This window comes from Denticeps clupeoides, chromosome 2 (assembly GCF_900700375.1).
Source record: "Denticeps clupeoides chromosome 2, fDenClu1.1, whole genome shotgun sequence".
Taxonomy (NCBI): Eukaryota; Metazoa; Chordata; class Actinopteri; order Clupeiformes; family Denticipitidae; genus Denticeps; species Denticeps clupeoides.
Window position 1 is genome coordinate 33,158,626 of NC_041708.1, and position 18,101 is coordinate 33,176,726.

At 42.8% G+C, this 18,101-nt stretch overlaps 1 protein-coding gene across 4 annotated transcripts; it reads left to right on the forward strand.

Annotated features, from left to right (window-relative positions):
• The first annotated feature begins 1,813 nt into the window (after positions 1 to 1,813).
• Positions 1,814 to 17,144, forward strand: pkd1l1 (polycystin 1 like 1, transient receptor potential channel interacting). 4 transcript variants are annotated; one of them, XM_028967933.1, is made up of 49 exons: positions 1,814 to 1,851; positions 2,035 to 2,072; positions 2,594 to 2,754; positions 3,180 to 3,348; positions 3,449 to 3,688; positions 3,778 to 3,910; positions 4,001 to 4,204; positions 4,296 to 4,477; positions 4,561 to 4,764; positions 4,846 to 5,012; positions 5,113 to 5,367; positions 5,480 to 5,614; positions 5,784 to 5,840; positions 5,928 to 6,092; positions 6,450 to 6,527; positions 6,675 to 6,817; positions 7,002 to 7,122; positions 7,210 to 7,333; positions 7,411 to 7,603; positions 7,746 to 7,802; positions 7,889 to 8,107; positions 8,225 to 8,455; positions 8,535 to 8,651; positions 9,601 to 9,752; positions 9,834 to 9,937; positions 10,042 to 10,237; positions 10,387 to 10,470; positions 10,543 to 10,750; positions 10,848 to 10,954; positions 11,051 to 11,267; positions 11,492 to 11,665; positions 11,762 to 11,881; positions 12,606 to 12,672; positions 12,774 to 12,877; positions 12,983 to 13,100; positions 13,171 to 13,321; positions 13,406 to 13,490; positions 13,624 to 13,782; positions 13,901 to 14,019; positions 14,176 to 14,283; positions 14,378 to 14,495; positions 14,584 to 14,667; positions 14,830 to 14,945; positions 15,210 to 15,444; positions 15,598 to 15,702; positions 15,779 to 15,919; positions 16,172 to 16,306; positions 16,408 to 16,629; positions 16,725 to 17,144. In XM_028967933.1, the coding sequence occupies exons 1-49, from the start codon at positions 1,846 to 1,848 to the stop codon at positions 16,932 to 16,934; spliced, it is 7,038 nt and encodes a 2,345-aa protein (XP_028823766.1). In that variant the 5' UTR covers positions 1,814 to 1,845; the 3' UTR covers positions 16,935 to 17,144. The 4 variants fall into 4 exon arrangements, with proteins under 4 accessions (XP_028823766.1, XP_028823767.1, XP_028823764.1 ...); XM_028967934.1 differs by having other exon boundaries at positions 13,174 to 13,321; XM_028967931.1 differs by having other exon boundaries at positions 12,774 to 12,876; positions 12,961 to 13,100.
• The last annotated feature ends 957 nt before the right edge of the window (positions 17,145 to 18,101 follow it).

The following is an 18,101-nucleotide window of genomic DNA, read 5'->3' on the forward strand; positions in this document are numbered from 1 at the left end:
ATTCACTGAGCAGGGGCTTCATGTGGTGCCTGTCAATGCCTCAAATGATGACGGCTGGAACTGCAAAGCGCTTCATCTTTTAAGTGTTGTGTTTTTTAAAAAGTGAAATTGTAATAAAACAAAGAATCTTTAGAAAAATGTGATTTTTTTAAAAAAAAAAAAGGTAAACCTTCAGCCCTTCTGCCCCAGCCAAGTATTTAATGAAGATATTTTTCTTAATTACGAATCCTTTTTTTTTTTGCATTGTAGATAATATCTGAGATACTGGATTTCACAATCATAAACGAAAATGTGTGCTTTTGTTACACTGACACGGGTCATTTGGTCAGGAAACCAACCTTTTTAACAATATTCCACAATTGTTTTAAAAAGATGAATTAGTCTTGTGTGTGACCTTTATTTTTTTTTTCCTACAGGCGTTTGAGAGCGAGGTCAGATGGCGTCTCTGCGGCTGTAAGTGTTCTCCAACGCCACACTGCAGCCTGGCATCACCCACTGCAGCTTCTTCACGCGTCCGACCTTCGCGGCTGCCTGCAGAGACTCCGCCTCTTCCATGGTCCGTTGGTGGTTGGGAGATCTCCAGACACACTTTTCATTTACATTTACATTTACAGCATTTATCAGACGCCCTTATCCTCATCCAGAGCGACTTACGATCAGTAGTTACAGGGACAGTCCCCCCTGGAGACGCTTAGGGTTAACTGTCTTGCTCAGGGACACAATGGTAGTAAGCGGGATTTGAACCTGGGTCTTCTGGTTCACAGGCGAGTGTGTTACCCGTTAGGCTACTACCACCATGATTGTGTCTTCTGTGTCCGTTTACTCTGCCAGTATGCGGACGCTTTCAGCTACACTGCCCCTCCCTCTCCGGGTGTTTGAACCCGTTCATGTCCTGAGGCCGGCGTTGCCGTGGAGACAGGTGATACCTTCCTGTGAGACTGTAACCTATAGTGTAACAAGCAGCACCGACCTTTCGGGCTTTGCTTTGATGTGGACTGTCTCCGAGGGCAACGGGAGTGTTGTGAACCGGTCGACAGAGGGCCCGTCACTCTCTCACCTAGACGCTGGCGGCCATACCACGGCCATTACGGCTTTTGACCCCGTCTGCAGGTTGTCCATTCAGACCATGCTGCTGGTACAAGGCTCCGTATCCAGACTCCCACTGAGTCCTCAGGCTGCTTTTTTCATGCTGCTGCAATCTTTTATCTGTCCAGTGGACAGCCTGACTTATATTTGGAGCTGTGGAGCCAATTCCAGCCGCATAACTGCTAGCCAAAGTGCGATGGTGAGGGAGGACAATGTTGGACCCTCCAATCAAACCGCAAGAAACAATCCTCAGATTATCGAAGATAAAACGTCAATCTGCTTTGCTGTCTCTCTGAGGACGGTTCTATTGGACGCTGTGTTTGTCAATGAGGGTGCCTTTCATGGGCACAAAAATGAAGAAATCATGGATGCAGATAATGTCACTTTATGCTGCTTTTTCAACGAGGATGAGACATTAAGAGGAAACTTCAAAGCCCACGATGAGTCCATCTCTCTGTGGAGAAAGCCTTCAGCGTCTGGTGGTGAATGCAGGATCCTTACAAGAGAGATCAAAGGTAATTGGCCATGTAATCCCTTTGCTGAAAGTTTTATTGACACTTAATCAAGTTAATATAGAATCAGAATTTGAGAAAATGAAGGGCAAATAAGATAAAGAACTGAAATAATACAGAAAACTTTATGCGTCTTTTGTCATACCTCTCCAACATTTCAGGTTGTATTTGTATCGATATTACAAAATATCACAACCCCCCCTCACACTGTCACCTGATCGTCACAGACGTTGGGATTAATCTTTCAATGAAGGTACACAATTTACATTTACTTTAATTCATTTTCCACATGGCTGCCACTGCCCCTGAATTGTAAATGCATTTCCTCACCTATGACTGTGTTATAGGATGTTCTGGTTCTTGAAATAATGTGCACTGTTATTGCAAACTAATTAATTTAACCAGAAGAAATTTTAAATGTGTATATTTCTTTTAGAATGTACCAAATGGCCGCACAATAGCTGTAAAATTAGGGTAAGTACACATATACTGTTATATACTCTCAGACTGTTGTGTAATGTGATATGATACGAATATGATTCGTATCTGGAAATGCTGGGCCTCGTTGAAACTTTTGAAAAATAACAAAAGAGTTCCTGGCGTTCATTTTGAGATGGTTGAGATGGTTCTGCGAGATCCTCCCAGACAGACTCTAGCAGTACTTCTACTTGAGAGAGTGCTGAGTGAATGCTCGCCAGAGCACCAAGTAAGATTTTACCGGCATGACTGGTCAATTATGCTCACTGGTATTAGCTGGTAATTCGAGTATTTTGTTTATGAGACCTGGGGCATGTAGTAAATTTCCCTGCACGCTGTATGAAAGGATTCACAATAGGCAAGGCCAGTTTCACATATGGCTTTTAATGGCACATGAACACATAAGGACACTGCATATGTATACCAGTATGGGCCGGAAGACTTTCGTAGTGTTACTTACATGTGTAATGTTCGTACACCCGTGTTAACTTGGGTTCGTATTTCTGTTCTCTGTTCAGCAACACAAGTGCACGTACCTCGAAAGGTCATGCCGAGGTTCCTTGGCTACACAGCGTGTGTCTGATTGGCCAAGAGGTGAAACTGTGCAGTTTTCCACCACGGATCCAGGTCCGGTTTCCCTTTGGCAGGAGGCAGACTGTGTTTCCTCGCCAGCAAAATGGTCTGTATTCAGTGGGGTTACTGCTGCACATTCTTAATCCCATTCAGTTCCGAAATTAACTCAATTTAAAGATTATGATATGACAGTTAATAAATATTAAAACAGTTTTAAACACACTAAGTGTAAATGTTTTGTTTTAGAAATGTATGGATTGCAGTAGACTATAGTACACAAGGATTATGACAATTACACAATTACCATTTAATATTTTACGTTTCTTAATGCATTTATGTTTCTTAATGCGGTCCTGGCAACAGTATTTTACGCTGTGCTGAAGAATTTATAATGTTTTCTTTTTTTAATGCTTTAGTGTCGCCTCGGAACACAGTTGCCAAAACACAGTTGTCTTTCCGCGCGACCCGCCAAGTCAAATTAACCTTGACTGATTTCATTCAGCCGCTCACCGCTCCTCCCCTTTAATTTAGCTGTCAAGATCTACAGCGATAAACAGGTGTGCGGCACAGGGACCGACATAACTTTCCGAGCTGTCACCGAGGAGCCTGACCTTCTACACTTCCTGTGGCATTTTGGGGATGGGCCAGCCATAAAGACCAGCTTGAGAACCATCACAAAGAAATACTCTGTTCCCAACAGGTGTTCAGCATTCCGTAAACACCTTTTGGTGTGTAATTTATGCATAAGTATTGTGTGTGTGTAGGTATTTTTGCTCAGGCCTTAAATGCTTCTTTTTTAGGTACCGTGTCACAGTGACTGCTTTCAGCGAAGGGAGGTCCATCTCCTCTGAAGTCTTCTTCGTGGTCGTTCAGCGGCCAGTCCACCTAAACAGACTTCAGTTCAGACCCTCGGTGCTGATCAACACCAGCGTGGACTTCCACTGCCGGCTCGACGCAGGGACTAACGCCACTTACCTGTGGAGCTTCGGCGACGAGACTGTAGAACTTGGCCGCAGTGGCACACAACATGTCTATGGCAGGTAGGATCACGTTTTCTTTCGTTTCCGTAGTGCTCCTCGTGATCCCATGGTCACTTGACATCGACGAACGACTTTCCTGCCGTTTGTAGGGAGGGCGAATTTGCCGTTGAAGTTACCGTGTTTAACCTAGTCAGCTCTGCTTTCCTGAGGGGCAGGATTTTTGTTGTCCATGAGCCATGTCAGCCTCCTCCGGTGAAAAACATGGGCCCGAAGAAAATCCAGGTACGGAAGTATGGAGCGTGCGTCCCACACAGCGGGCCTGTGAGGCTGAATGCAGCGATAACGGGAACCTCCGGTGGTCTCCTCCACCAGGTGCATCGCTCACAGGCCGTGTCCCTGGGTGTGACTTACGAGGCGGACATCGACTGCAACACGTCCCAGGGTCTGCTCTACAGCTGGCAGCTCCGTGATCCCAGAGGCAAGAAGGTTCTGCTCCCAGCTGTCGAGACGCACAGGCAAAACATCGAGCTGCCAAAGTTCTTCCTTCATTATGGCATTTACACGGCTATCGCCAGGGTAACGGGCTCCAGATCACAGAACCGATTCTGAATGGTTTTAACATGCACGTTGTTCGTTAATGTTACGTTTATTACATTATTTTGTTCAGGTTCGGGTGCTTGGCAGTGTTGTGTACAGTAATTACACTGTTGAGGTTGAGGTGGTTCCTCAGGACCCAGTCAGTGTCATAAATGGAGCAACAAATGTCTTCATCAACAGGCACAACACCGCTGTGATTGCTCTGAATGGGGAACGATCACATGACCCGGACTACCCGGACGATTCACTAAGGTGCAGATGTACGGTTAAATCACATTATCATCCATTGTTGTAAATGAATTCCTATCGCTATCAATATCAATTTATATTATCAGCTACAACTGGCACTGCAGACCCGTCAGCAGAGTTAAAGGGCCGTGTTTTGTCGAGGCTGTCCAGACATCACAGTCAAGAATCCTATTTCCGGCCAGCGTTCTGCATCCAGGATTCGATCAGTTCAAGTTCACCCTGACTGTAAAAAGCGGCAACCGATCCTCTTCGTCTGAGACCTTCATCACCATCACACCAGCTTCTCTTCGGTAAAGCACTCCCTAGATGTTTTTGCATGGTGTAATTCTTCTCATTTCTGTCTTACCTATTGCCTGCCGTCCTCATCTCAGTGAGGTGCAGGTCTACTGTGATGGATGCTGGGGTAACGCGGTGAATTGGAACGAGCAGTTTACCGTCATTTCACTCTGTGAGGACTGCAGCACGTCAGCTCCAGGTCCTGTCCTCTACTCCTGGAAGCTCTACGTAGTGAATGCTTCGGGCAAAGCCAATTTTCGGGGTGAGACACATTTTGGCTTGAGCACCGCCTCCGTGCGGACATTAACGGGGTCCTCTAATTAAATTCCACGTTTCTTTTTTCCTTTCCTCTTTGTCCCCAGTCCCTTTCTGTAGCACTGTAGACATGAGCGGCCCCTCTAGAGTCCTCAGCAGACACAGTTCTTCTGCTCCTGATCCACCTGACTCTGCACAGTCCAGCGACTCCCAACCTCAGCCCACCGCTCGAACTGAGGAGAGCACATCTAGCACGAGCACACCACACACAGCCACCTCTGCAGCGGGACCTCCGGACGCTTCCTTCCCTCTGATGGGTTCGGTCAGAGAGAAGCATGTGGACAGCACCCGCATGAATTCTGGTAATACAACAAACATCCAATAGCAGTAAAAAATGCTGGATTCTGACTGTAGAGTAGAATTATGGTGACACTACACTGATGCACTCTAATTAATGGTGGCCGGTGCGCTTAGGTGACGAAGAGTCACTGTCACGTGGCCCCAGGTTTGCTGTGACCTCTGAAGGAGGACGCGTCACACACTCTGCACATGTTGGCTACGCCGATTTCCCTACAACCTTCGAAGGTGGAGATGTCAGTCCTCAGGAAGGTGTGTACAGTGATTTATTTCTGTTTCACTTATGTATTATTATCTCATCATTTCTGTGATGACAGAGGGGGTTTAAATGCGGAAAATTTTGATTTTGAAAATAAAATGTGTGTTTTGTATTAGTGTAAATCACTGACCTGTGACTGTTCTTAAAATATGGACATTTCAGATTATGATTTTCCTTTTATTGGAATTGAAGAAGCTGATGCTGGTGTCAGACCAACAGGTAGATGCAAAGCCTTTGTTAAAATGATGCATTTGTCTGTGAGGTTACATCGCCACCTACAGTTCATACGCTGTGAATGTGTTTCAGATTGGCCCAGGGAGATGGGGGATTCTGTATTCTCCTCAAACCCTCCTGATGAGAGTGACTTACTTGACCTCAGACACCCTGCTGTGGTGGCCGCAGAGCGAACCCTGCTGGACCTGGACAGAGAGCTCACTGACGCTGTGGTGTTTGAGTCTTACACCCAAACTGGTAATAATAATACAATGGATATGATACTTTACTTTACTTTACTTTATTTAGCAGACACTTTTATCCAAAGCGACTTACAAGAGGAAGACACCAGCAATTCTCGTTCGATCTATATAGAATTTTGAGTTTCAAGAGCCCTGATAAGGCCTAACTTGTCAGCAAAGAGCATGCTCGGACATTGTTAAGTGCTAGACAAAGGAAAAATTCGAATTTTTGTATTGTTTTGTGCAATGTGTACGCATGTGTGTGTGTAAGTGTAAGATTTGTCTGAAATATTTTTTGAATAGGAATAGGAATGATACTGTGACACAAATGCATACATATTATACATACGTAACGTATTATCTCTCCATGCAGGGATATCTTCATCCACCATTTCATTTAAACCTTACATGCTACAGCCAAAGAGTCTTTACATGCTGGAAGTGACTGCAGGTAAACACCAGCTGCATGTGCAAGAAGGGGGAAGAAAGGAATGAGAAAAAGAACAATGGGTGTTTCAGCTGCAGAGATGCTAGGCATGAGGAATTGTGGATGTTTCTCCGGTGAGTTCGAACGCGCTCCCTCTTCCCTGACTGTCAGGTTCACGGCAGACCGTGTTGGGGAAATCACAGCTGTTCTTCACCTCGCGCGAAGCTCCTCGGGGAATTAGATGCCAGATCCAGCCAAGCAAAGGCTTCGAGATCCACACAGATTTCAGCGTTTTCTGTGCTTCTGGGAAAGAGGTGTGTTTTTATTTATCTCTTTGTGCAAAAATAAATCATTCAAAAACGCACCAAAAAGCATGAAAAATACATATGCACCAGTTTACTGAGCTGAAATGGAAGTGTTTTATGGAGTAGCGTTAGAACAAAATCTGGAGATTTGTACCCTTGTTTAAAGGTGTAAACGTTCCTTTTCCCACTGCAGGATTATCTGTATGAGTACAGCTACAGTGTTGGTGACGACCCACCCAGGGTTCTGTATGAGGGCACGGACTTCCAGCATTACTTCCGTCTTCCAGCTGGAGATCCGGAAGCACACTTTAAAGGTAGCATGTTTGGCTGAATGCTATTCGCACGGTTCATCTGAATAGATGACCGTGATAACTGAGTTACTTTCACTGCGTCTCTTGCAGTTACTGTCTACACGTTAATAAAGAATAGATTTGGAACATGGTCCAAATCGTGCAGCGCTACTGTTGAAGTCCTGCCAAGTGTCCGAATGAACGAATCCTCATCCAAAAACCCAGACGAGGAGCTGTAAGATATCTAAAAAGGTCTGCCGTCGATCTCATTTTTGTAAACCATCCTGACATGGATCCATTTGTTCAACACAGATTAACGTACGGTGTGAAAAACCTCAAAAAACTTGTTCAAGTGGGAAGCAGCAGGGACGTCCACAACTTCATCGCCATTCTCACCAGCGCGCTCAGTCGCGTAAGTCGGAACTGGAGTCTCCCTGAGACGCTGCTGGTGGACGCCCGCAGCGCTCTCATCTCAGCGGCCTGCCAGCAGCCACTTGGTCGGCAGGTACCAAGAGTTTATTTTTTAGTTTTTATCCTCTTTTACACCTTACATTACATTAGGACTCAAGTCCCATGCCCTAGGTGGAAAACAAGCATTTAAAAGTCAAATGGCACAATTAGAAAAACAAGTATTCCATGTCTAACAGTGGCCGTTGACTGAGGACATCTACGTGCTGAAGGAGCTCATGACATTTACAGACCAAGTAAGCAATAAATCCCCCTGATCCAGAATGTCCACAGGTCTACTTGAGAATACAATAACAATGGACTTCTTCTCATGTTCTGTCAGGTAACACCACGCAGCGCGAAACTGGTCTCTGACCACATTAAGAACCTATCCGGCCTGTTTGATGATCCCAGCTCTATAGCAAGTCACACTCTGAATGAAGGCGTAGTGAACATGCTGGTTGCCACGCTCTCTCACACCCTGGAAGCCTCCGTCAGGTTCTCAGAGGAGGGGGTCGGTCTTGCCTTTGACAGCCTTCACACTGCCACTGATCTACTGCTGGTAAGAGCCACACACGTCATATTCATCACTAAATACGCTCTCTGTGGAATACACAGATGTTCGGGACATGTGTGTATGTGTGTGCCTCAGAGATTATTCCTTTTTTCGGGAATGTAGAAATATGTCCTGCTCAGCAACACATCACACCACAGTGTCAGCACCAGCCTGATGGCGCTGAAGACGCTGAGGTACAGAAAATTCCAGAACACTGTTCACAGCGTGGGGTCGACTAATATCCAGGTCCCTCGTGGACTGGAACCATACATCAGCCACAGACAGAGCAATGACCTGTGCATCATCGCTCAATTCAGACACTTCAAAAAGAAGCTGCACATCTGGGGAGGCATGGTGAGATTTATTTAGTGATTGTGCAGAAACGTTCAAACCATTTCCATCAAGCCATGTAACAGGACCATTTCACCTGCAGCTGAATGGGGATGTTGCTGACATGAAACTGTACGACTGCATGACCCGGGAAGAGATTAAAGTTCAAGCCCTGGCCACACCGATGTATGTTGACTTCCAGAAAAGCATACGAAACGATGTAAGTCATTTATTATTTCAGTGATTCATTTCAACATAGTTTAGGTCAGCAGCTTTCAACCTTTTGGATCCTTCCATCTCAGCACACACTCAATACAAACTATATATATATATATATATATATATACACACACACACACACACACACACACACACACACACACACACACACACACACACTATATATTGCCTTATATATCACTTTTACACTTATAATGAAACACCAGAACACGCAGGATCATTCTGCATTTCACCATTGTAATTGTGAAAATGGTCGTAATTTTCATTTATAAAAAGGTTTTAAAAAGCTTTTTAAAAGTAGAAATCCTCAGTAATATATATGAAACATTGAATAATTATAATGAGATTCAGGAAAATATACTGTATCACTGATATATGTGTATATACAAAGGCAAGATCGGCCAAGGTAATGTATATATACACACACACCGCAGTGGTGGCCTAGCAGTTAAGGAAGCGGAAGGTTGAATCCCGATCCGCCAAGGTGCCACTGAGCAAAGCACCGTCCCCACACACTGCTCCCCGGGCGCCTGTCATGGCTGCCCACTGCTCACTCAGGGTGATGGTTAAAAGCAGAAGACACATGTCGTTGTGTCACCGTGTAATGTGCTGTGTATCACAATGACAATCACTTCACTTTCACTTTTCACTTTTCATGTACACACACACACATCCTCTTCATTTGTCTTAAAAAGAGATTTATAAACTTGTAAATAAGGAAATTCAGACGTTTTGATTTTCGAATATGTCCTTTTTATGTTTTACTCCAGTTATTAGAAAATCAATTATTGAAAATACTAAAGCAAGTTCATTTAGCTCATTGTTAGCTAAGATCTAGGGGGATATAGCCCTTGAATTGTGAATGATGAATTATGAAAAGGACGACAATTAATATCAATAATAAATAATGTAATAATGTTTCTGAACAGACGAGCGGTGTTTCAGAATTCACACTGTTGCGCAGCCGGCTAAATTTACACCGGTTCAACATCACTTCCGAGCACCATCAGCAGGCGCTCCGAATCACAGTGGCGTTCACACCGCCAGGAAGCAAGGCCTTTCCTGTTATGCTGCTTTTCAGGTGTGAAGACTCTTTCCGTACTATTGCCCCAGTTGTAAAGGTTCCATTGCACTAATGGAAAGGTTGTGTTTCTCACCACAGAATGTTTGAGCAGCCTAGTCCCACCTCGTACAGCATTAAGAGAATCCATCAATGGGAAGGGAACACTGTCAGCATCTTCATACCACCCCTGTCACATCTGAAGGGTATTTTTTTTTTTTTTAATATTAATACAATTGTGATTAATCAGATGTGACATTTTTCTATATATATTGATGGGAATGGGATTTTTTTTCTGGAAATTGTGCAGATGCCGGTGCCGGTTACTTCATGCTCCTGAATGCAGACTACAACAGAAATCTGAGGAATAAATACATCAGCCCGGCTGTGAACTACACACTAAACGTGGAGCTCAGTCAGTGTCTATCCTGGGAAGGTGTGAGGGAGTGGACGCCTGATGGTTGCACACCTGTACCTGGACTTTCTTCCTTCCACATAAACTGCAGGTATCACATAAGACTGGGTTGCCTCCATATATTATGTTGACAGACCCTTCTTCTGTGTTCTTTTTAAAGCCAGACGTCTCCTTAGTAGGTATAAAACGTACATTATGTCTGATAAATAATGTTCTATTATTCACTCATCATTCTTTCAGCTGCAGCCATCTCAATACCGTTACAGCGACTTACCAAGAGGTTAATAGCCAGTGTGAGATTGCTGATGTTTCCCAGTATATTAGGTATTTAATCACATCCTCGTTCGAATTCCTGTTCTGAATTGGTGGCCGTGTAGTAACGAATTCTCTCTGTAGCCACTACAAGAGTGTTATGGTGTACTATGTGATGGCCCTCTCCCTGGCTGTCTATGCCGTTCTGATGATTGTCTGTAAGAGGGCTGATGTTGGGTCTCAGAGGAGGAAGGCCTTCTACCTACTGCCAGATAACAATCCAGCAGACCAACAGTGTTACTCCATCACGGTCGACACAGGCCTCCGATCTGCAGCTGACATGTCAGCAAAGGTACTTTACTCGCCCCTGTAGGTATGCAAATCATGGCTTCGTCAGATGCTCACAGGAGTGAAGATCGAGTGGCTCCAACTCACTTCATTTGTCACAGGTTTACATTGTTCTCTATGGAGATGACGGGGTGTCTGAGACTAGGGAGCTCAGCTTCCCAGCAGGTAAACTCTTCACAAGAAACTCCAGGTCCACGTTCGTCCTGAGGTACCGTGCTGCATATAGTTACTTTTTATGCAAAAGACCGAAAATTGAAGTCTGTACATAAGATTAGATTAGATGAGATTTTCTTACCACTCCCAGCACACCAGTGAGCCTGGGACCCATCTGGAAGGTGCATCTCTGGCATGACAATGGTGGCCCATGTCCCAGCTGGTACCTTAGCCACGTGCTGGTGAAGGACCTGGTGAGAGGCAGCAGCTGGTTCTTCCTGGCACAATGCTGGCTGGCTGTGGACGAGGATGATGGGAAAGTGGAAAGGAAGCTTGTGCCTTGTAAATCTGGTCTGGGTTTCAGAAAGGTAAAGGCCAATATGAATGCAATCCTTCTAATATATATATATATATATATATATATAATTGAACTATATATATATATAGTTCAATTTCCTGGAGTGGTGAGTATATTGGTCTCGTAATCAAATTCAAAATTTCAAATTCCTGTTCGAGAGGAATGTCCAATGGGCTTTCCATTTCCAAAACGTCCTGTGTCTGCATGTTCCCTTGTATGGATGCTGGGTTGTAGCTGCTGTATATGAAGATGACTGAGTATCTGGAGGACCACCACCCGTGGCTATCAGTATACAGCGGCCCGCCAGACGGTGTCCTCACTCGCGTCCAGCGGCTGACTGTCTGTCTGCTGCTGCTCCACGGGTACATGGGTGTGAACGCAGTGCTCACCCACTTGCTGAATGACCAGGTATAGGAGCCGTTGTGGTTTTATTTAGTAGAGATGACCCGAGACTGTTTTTTTTTTTTTATATATATGTATATATGTTGCGGTCTGTCTCTGCAGCACTCCGTCGAGCTTGGACTGATTGATGCCTCCATGCAGTCGTTGGCTATGGGGGTCCTCAGTACGCTTTCTCTGTTGCCTGTGGAGATGCTGTTATTCCTGCTGTTCTACTTTTGCCAGGTAACCTTGAGGAGAACACAATCAAATATAATTGTTCAACATACAGATAGGTGGACAAAATTGTGTTTAAAAATGTTATGTCATGTTGGATTTCTTTTCATTCATTTCGTAGGCACCTTAATCCAAAGATTTAATGCTGCGCAATTTGAATTGTGTAGCCAGAGATAAATAAATAGAGTGAGGGTAAAAAGTATGAGACAGTAAGGAGAGTAGGTGCTTAAGGAGAGTAGGTGCTTTATGACGAGTAGGTGCTTTATGACGAGATTTTTTAAGATAGTGAGGGATGGGGCAGCTCTGAGGTTTGGTAGCTCAGGTCCACAATTGGTGAATCACAGACAAAAAACAGCCTATACTTCTGGGAAACTGTGACTGAAGGTTGTGTCTTCATTTCAATTCAGTGATGCTTGTATTCTGCACACGGTGGAACATGGTGGAATAAAGATGATAATAATTATTAAGCAATTTATATTCATCCGGGCAGTGGGGGCCTAGCGGGTAAGGAAGTGGACTCGTAACCGGATGGTCACGAGTTCAATTCCCAAACAATCACTTTTATTTCATCTCATTTGCAATCCAAGCAGCAAAATTGCCCACAAATCAGTTTCTCCACTCACTTTTGAACTTTTACATTTTGTTTGACGCACATATGTAAAGCCAGTAAATTTGAACCTTATGTATTTGAATGTTGTTTTTTTATAAACCCTTTTATAAACTTGTCTTGAAGTTAAATAAAGAGAAAAACCAGGGGGATCATCAGGTGCTTTGTGTGCCTCAAATCTTGGCACCCAAAGGTATATGTTTTGATCTATTTTTATCTATTAACTTCCTTTTGCCTCTAAAAATATGCACGTGGGTGGTTTTCTAATGAAAGACTGGTGATCTGCCCTCATAGCTAACCACCATGCACTACTCTCTGGTGGCTGCTTTTGTAAACCCTACCTGCCATGCAACCATCAGCTGGTGTTCCATGATGATGCACAGAGGAAAAACTGCGAGGTAAAACCTGTCACCTCAGATTCGAAATAAAAAAAAACGTAGTCACGAACACCATGGACAAAACAGATTTTTTTATTCTTTTCGGAATGCCGTGTGGACTGTCAGGTGCGCCACAGCAGGACTCCAAGCCGGAGTGAGACATGGGGGGATACAGATTATGTAGAGATAGACATAGAGCAGAACAACGAAGGCCAACCAAACCTTCAAAGCAGATGCTCTGCAGGCAAGTGGGACAATGTTGGCATTAAAGATAACCATCAGTAACGGGTCTTGATTGAATTTGTTCTTTTTAGAAGATTTTTCACACGGGAGACATTTGCCAGACTATTGTGCGATGCCGAGCGATATCACAAGGCTCCCTCGGGGGTGTCACTACATGACCTGGGCCTTTTGTTCCCTTCTGTGCCTGACCTGCGCTGTGCTGACCGGAACATTTGGTACAAAGTGGGTATGCGTTGAAATTCTGCTAGAGAGGGGAGACTGTAGATTACATGTAGATAAAATAATGCATATATTTTACCTCGCCAGATTCAGTGACACCAAGAGTCTGCTGTGGATTCACGCCTTGTTCTTCTCTTTACTCTACAGTATATTTATCCTCCATCCACTTCTGGTAACTTAAAAACCTAAAAATAACCTTTTCAGTACCGTCAAACTATTTATCACTACACAGAATGCATAAATGAAGCATTATCTGATCTAATATAGTGTGCTGATGTTTTGCACCTTAAATACTTTCCTCGCAGATCCTAATTGTTGCAGCAGTTACGTCTGCACGCTATCAAGGCCAGAAGGATTTCTGTGACCAGCGCAGAACTGTGGAGCTGTTTCTTGTAGCAAGCCAAAGCGAAAAGTCCCTCTCCGTTCACAATCTGTCCCATGACAGTGATGCATCATTTGAGGAGGTAAAACCACATGAAAATCCCAAAATGTTGTCAGTAGTTGGCAACCCAGGTGCATCGGTGAAAATATGAAATTGCAAACAATACCCCAGTCATTTCCAGTGCTCTGTGTGATTGACAGGTGATAAAAGCCCGTCAAAGGGCCCGCTACTTGCGGCTTGTGCGTCCGCCCAGTGCAGAGCAGCTGAGGTCTGTTCGTAAGCTACGTAGGAAAGAGCATATTGCATACAGATTTCTAAGGTTTGGAATATCCTATCCTGTAATTTTTTAATCCCTGAAACAATATTATAATTTTGCTTTTGCATTTCCCTAAATAATCCCATCACCCAGTTACATTCATTTAATTTTGGTCAACATTAATAAAACTTATAACATAATTGTGTTTGTTCGTTGAAGGGATATGGGTGTACATGCTGTCGTGCTTTCTCTTCTACTCTTTGTAACGTGTGGAAAAACAACAGATAAGTTCAATCTTAATAAAGCAATCAGAACAGAGTTTACAAGGTAAGCGTTTGATCTGAGTGATGCTCACAATGTGTCCAGAAATTTTTGTGTGCTGTGCTGTGTATTGTCTGTATTTTCATTTGATGAAACGCAGGGGCCCAAACAGCCCTTTTCAGTCAGTCAGAAGCCCTGAGGTCTGGTGGAACTGGACATTTACGACTCTTTTGGATGGACTCTACTGGGAACATGGTAATTCCTCAACAGCAAACAAGGTGAGCCAATCTCTGCTTTGAAAAGGGGATCAATTATGTTAATTGTAACTGTTTCCTCACTAAGATGATTATTGATCATTTCTTGCAGGCAAATGCCCTCAGGGGAACTTGCATACTCATTGGAGAACCAATTTTTACAAAAATTGAGGCTTCCAACAACTTGCCTGGTCAGGTAAATTATTGTGGAAATAATTGTAGATTCATACATGGAAAAATTTTTTTTTTACTCAGCTGCCACAAGAGGGCACTGTTTAGATCCTTTTAAATACTTTTTTTTCTTTTTAACCCAAAGTTGTTCAGTATGTGTGCCAGCATAGAGTCTGATTTCTTCCAGGAACAGAACCAGGAAAGGCACCATGATCCGAGTGCGGGTCTCAGCCAGGAGAACCTCTGCGGCAAACATGGATGTTATAATGGGATATGGAGAACCATTGGCATTGGAAGGATAAGGTTCGAATGAAGCATTTTTAAATACTTTATAAAAATAATATATTTTATAGTCTGCCATAACACATTAAATTCCACAAAGGCTCTAAACTATCGGTTCAGAACAAGACATTTGTCCCATGTGTCTTTAGTAGATTTTTATCCACTCTGCATGTTTGAACCAGTTACTGACCTTTCCATTCTAGTATTTCTAATGTTGCCTTGTAATAAAAGTAATATTAACTGACAATACGCTGTGTGCTCTCTGGAAAAATGTGTTTATTTCAGATCTGTGGCAGAAGTCAGGCTGCGGGAACTGTATTCTGCACATTGGTTTGGGAGAAGCACTCGGGCAGCGGCTGTCCAGTTTACCCTTTACAATCCACCCAGCAACCTTTTCGCCACAGTCTCCATACTGGTGGAGCAGCTGCCCACTGGAGGCTTGTGGTCATCTGCCTTTGTCGAGTCGACCAGACTATACAGCGATATCAGTGCCCTTCACTACATTAACATGACCTCTGAGGTAAGTGCCACATGACCTTAGCTATCTTATCACAAGTCACATGGTATCTGATTGATGTAAATAGTTCTGTTACAAGTAGAAGAATTATAACTTCCTATTCATCATCCAATAATTGGTTTTGTAATTAGATTAATTCTGTCGTTTTCTCAACAGCTTCTCTTCCTTGTCGTTACTCTGCTTCAGCTGTATGTTCAAATATGTTCTGTTTGTCAGAAGGGATTTAATGTTTATTGGAAAGACATCAGGAATTGGTTAGAGGTGAGATAATCCATCTAGATATTATTCATCCCATTATGACCAGAAATGACCAACCGCAAACTGTTTCTTTCAACAGGTCACCATAATCTGTCTCACCCTTCTATACTACGTGGGTTATATGTACAACTTTACACTGAAGGTGGACACCATCGACTCCTTGCTGAGGGAGAATTTTAAGAAATTTGTTGATTTAGAATTTGTCGCTTTGTGGGAACAGGTATGGGAGTTCAGCATCCTGATGGAATCTTTATGGAACCATGCTTTTCATGCCAAAGAAACTAAAATACACATTTCACAGCATTGGAATTTCTAATGAATACAGAGTATATGCACTGAAAATTGAAGTAATATGTGAACCTAATATTTTAGACAATTTAGTTTAAAAGAGCAAACTGATATTTTTAACTATTGTAATAAGTAAAAACACACTTTTTTTGTTTAATGGTTTAATTTTTGTGTTTACTTGCAGTTTACTACCGCTCTACTTGGAGTCATTTTGTTCCTCACCTTGGTGAAATTCTTATTCATTTTTCAAATGAATAAAACCATGGCTTATTTTGTGGCAACATTTAAGAATGTATCCTCCAAATTCTTTTGGTCAATGGTAAATAATCACAGGCCTGCATACTATTATTTGTTAATATTATAACATCCATTCCATTGGGGATGCTGTTGGGTTTTCAACTGTTATATTTCATATTTCAGGTTGCTGGCCTGATTTTCGTGATTGCGTTCTCCTCAATGGGAAACCTGCTTTTTCACCACTCATCTCATGCCTTCAGCAGCATCTTTAGGTCTTTCAAGGTCGTCCTAAATTACAGTCTGGGTGTGAGGAAGCCGAAAGCTTGGCCAGAGCTTAACTGGGCCTCCATCACAGCTTTCTGTGGCTCTTTAAATGTTGCTGTGCTAACCTTCTGGACAGCAGTGGTATGTAGGCCTATATAATTATCAAAAATCCTTATTTCTGAACAAATAATGCTTTTTAAAAAAAAATTAATGTACACTACATTTAATTTGTACAGGTAATTGGATTGTTAAAATCTTTTGCAAAAATTGCAAAAAGAACATCAAGACGAAAAAGTCTTCTGAGCTTTTCTGAGGTTGCTGCCTGGATTACAGGTAAGGTATTTGTAATCATGGGCAAACGGAAGCGAAGGGTTTCCAGCAATTCTCTTAGAAACGTAAGTGACACACGTCTGCTTTACACAAATCCTCTTATGAAATATGAATGATTATTCGTACAGGGTTTATTATACATCACTTGTTTTATATATATATATCGTATTTCTCAACAGAACCTCATCCTGGAGGAATTCGAAGATCTTGTAAATGAGCTTTTGTTCAGACTCGGTGCCCTATCAGACAGCCTTCACCATACCCTGCCCAGTAAAGCACCAGGGTATGAGAGCTCAGTCCTGCCTGACACTGAACAAAGCTACAGCGCAGATTTAGAGGTAAGAACATGTTGTGCTGGGAGGATTCTGCCATCATGGGTGATTGTGAACAAGAGTAAACCTTACTTTGATATGTATGACCAGGTACAAACCCAGTCCAAGGAAATGCATTACATGTAACATGTAAATAATGTCTCCTTATCTAAGTGTAACTTAATTTTTTGCTGTCATTATTATTATTATCGCATTTATTTATTTATTGCAGATCCCTGCATGTCAAGAAGATACCCAAGGACATGGATGATTCCAGAATTATTTATTGTAATTATGAAACCTTATATTGAACAGTTGGTTAGTCTTTCATAAATAAAACCACTGTAAGAATGAGCACATTTGTATTTGCCAAATCAAGTGCCCAAATGATCGATGTGGGCATTTTGGAGCTATGGATCATCAAATAAAACCAGTCTGTCAGGGGTATTCATTAATATTAAAATGTAATAGCATGACATTTGAATTGTGTGTTTTTAGAAATGTTAAGAATAGAGGTGTTGGTATTGGGCAGCATGGATTGTGTGTGCTTTCCTCCTCCTCCTTGCTGGAATGCTCTTATGGACAAAAAGGTGAACACTACGGGTTTTCATTTACCCTCCTTTTAATGATGATGGCACCATCAGCAGCAGGGTCTCGTGTGAAATGGACTGTGTAAAGCATGAGACATCATGTCACTAATGAACTGAATAAACTTCTGTCTGCACGTGAAATGTCCGCAAACATGGCGTCCTTTGCATTTTTTTGTATTTGGACACTCACTACTGGCAGCCAAACCAAAGAAAACAAGTTTATACAAAACCTACCGACTCATATTTGAATTTTGATGTATTGGCAAGACCTGATCGCCTCGAACCGTGTCGTTTTACGGCAGAATCCACATCCTGTACCTGTTCCGCGTACTTTTTTTTTTATTATTTTTTTTTTATTTCAGCGTCCAATGACGCTTCGACT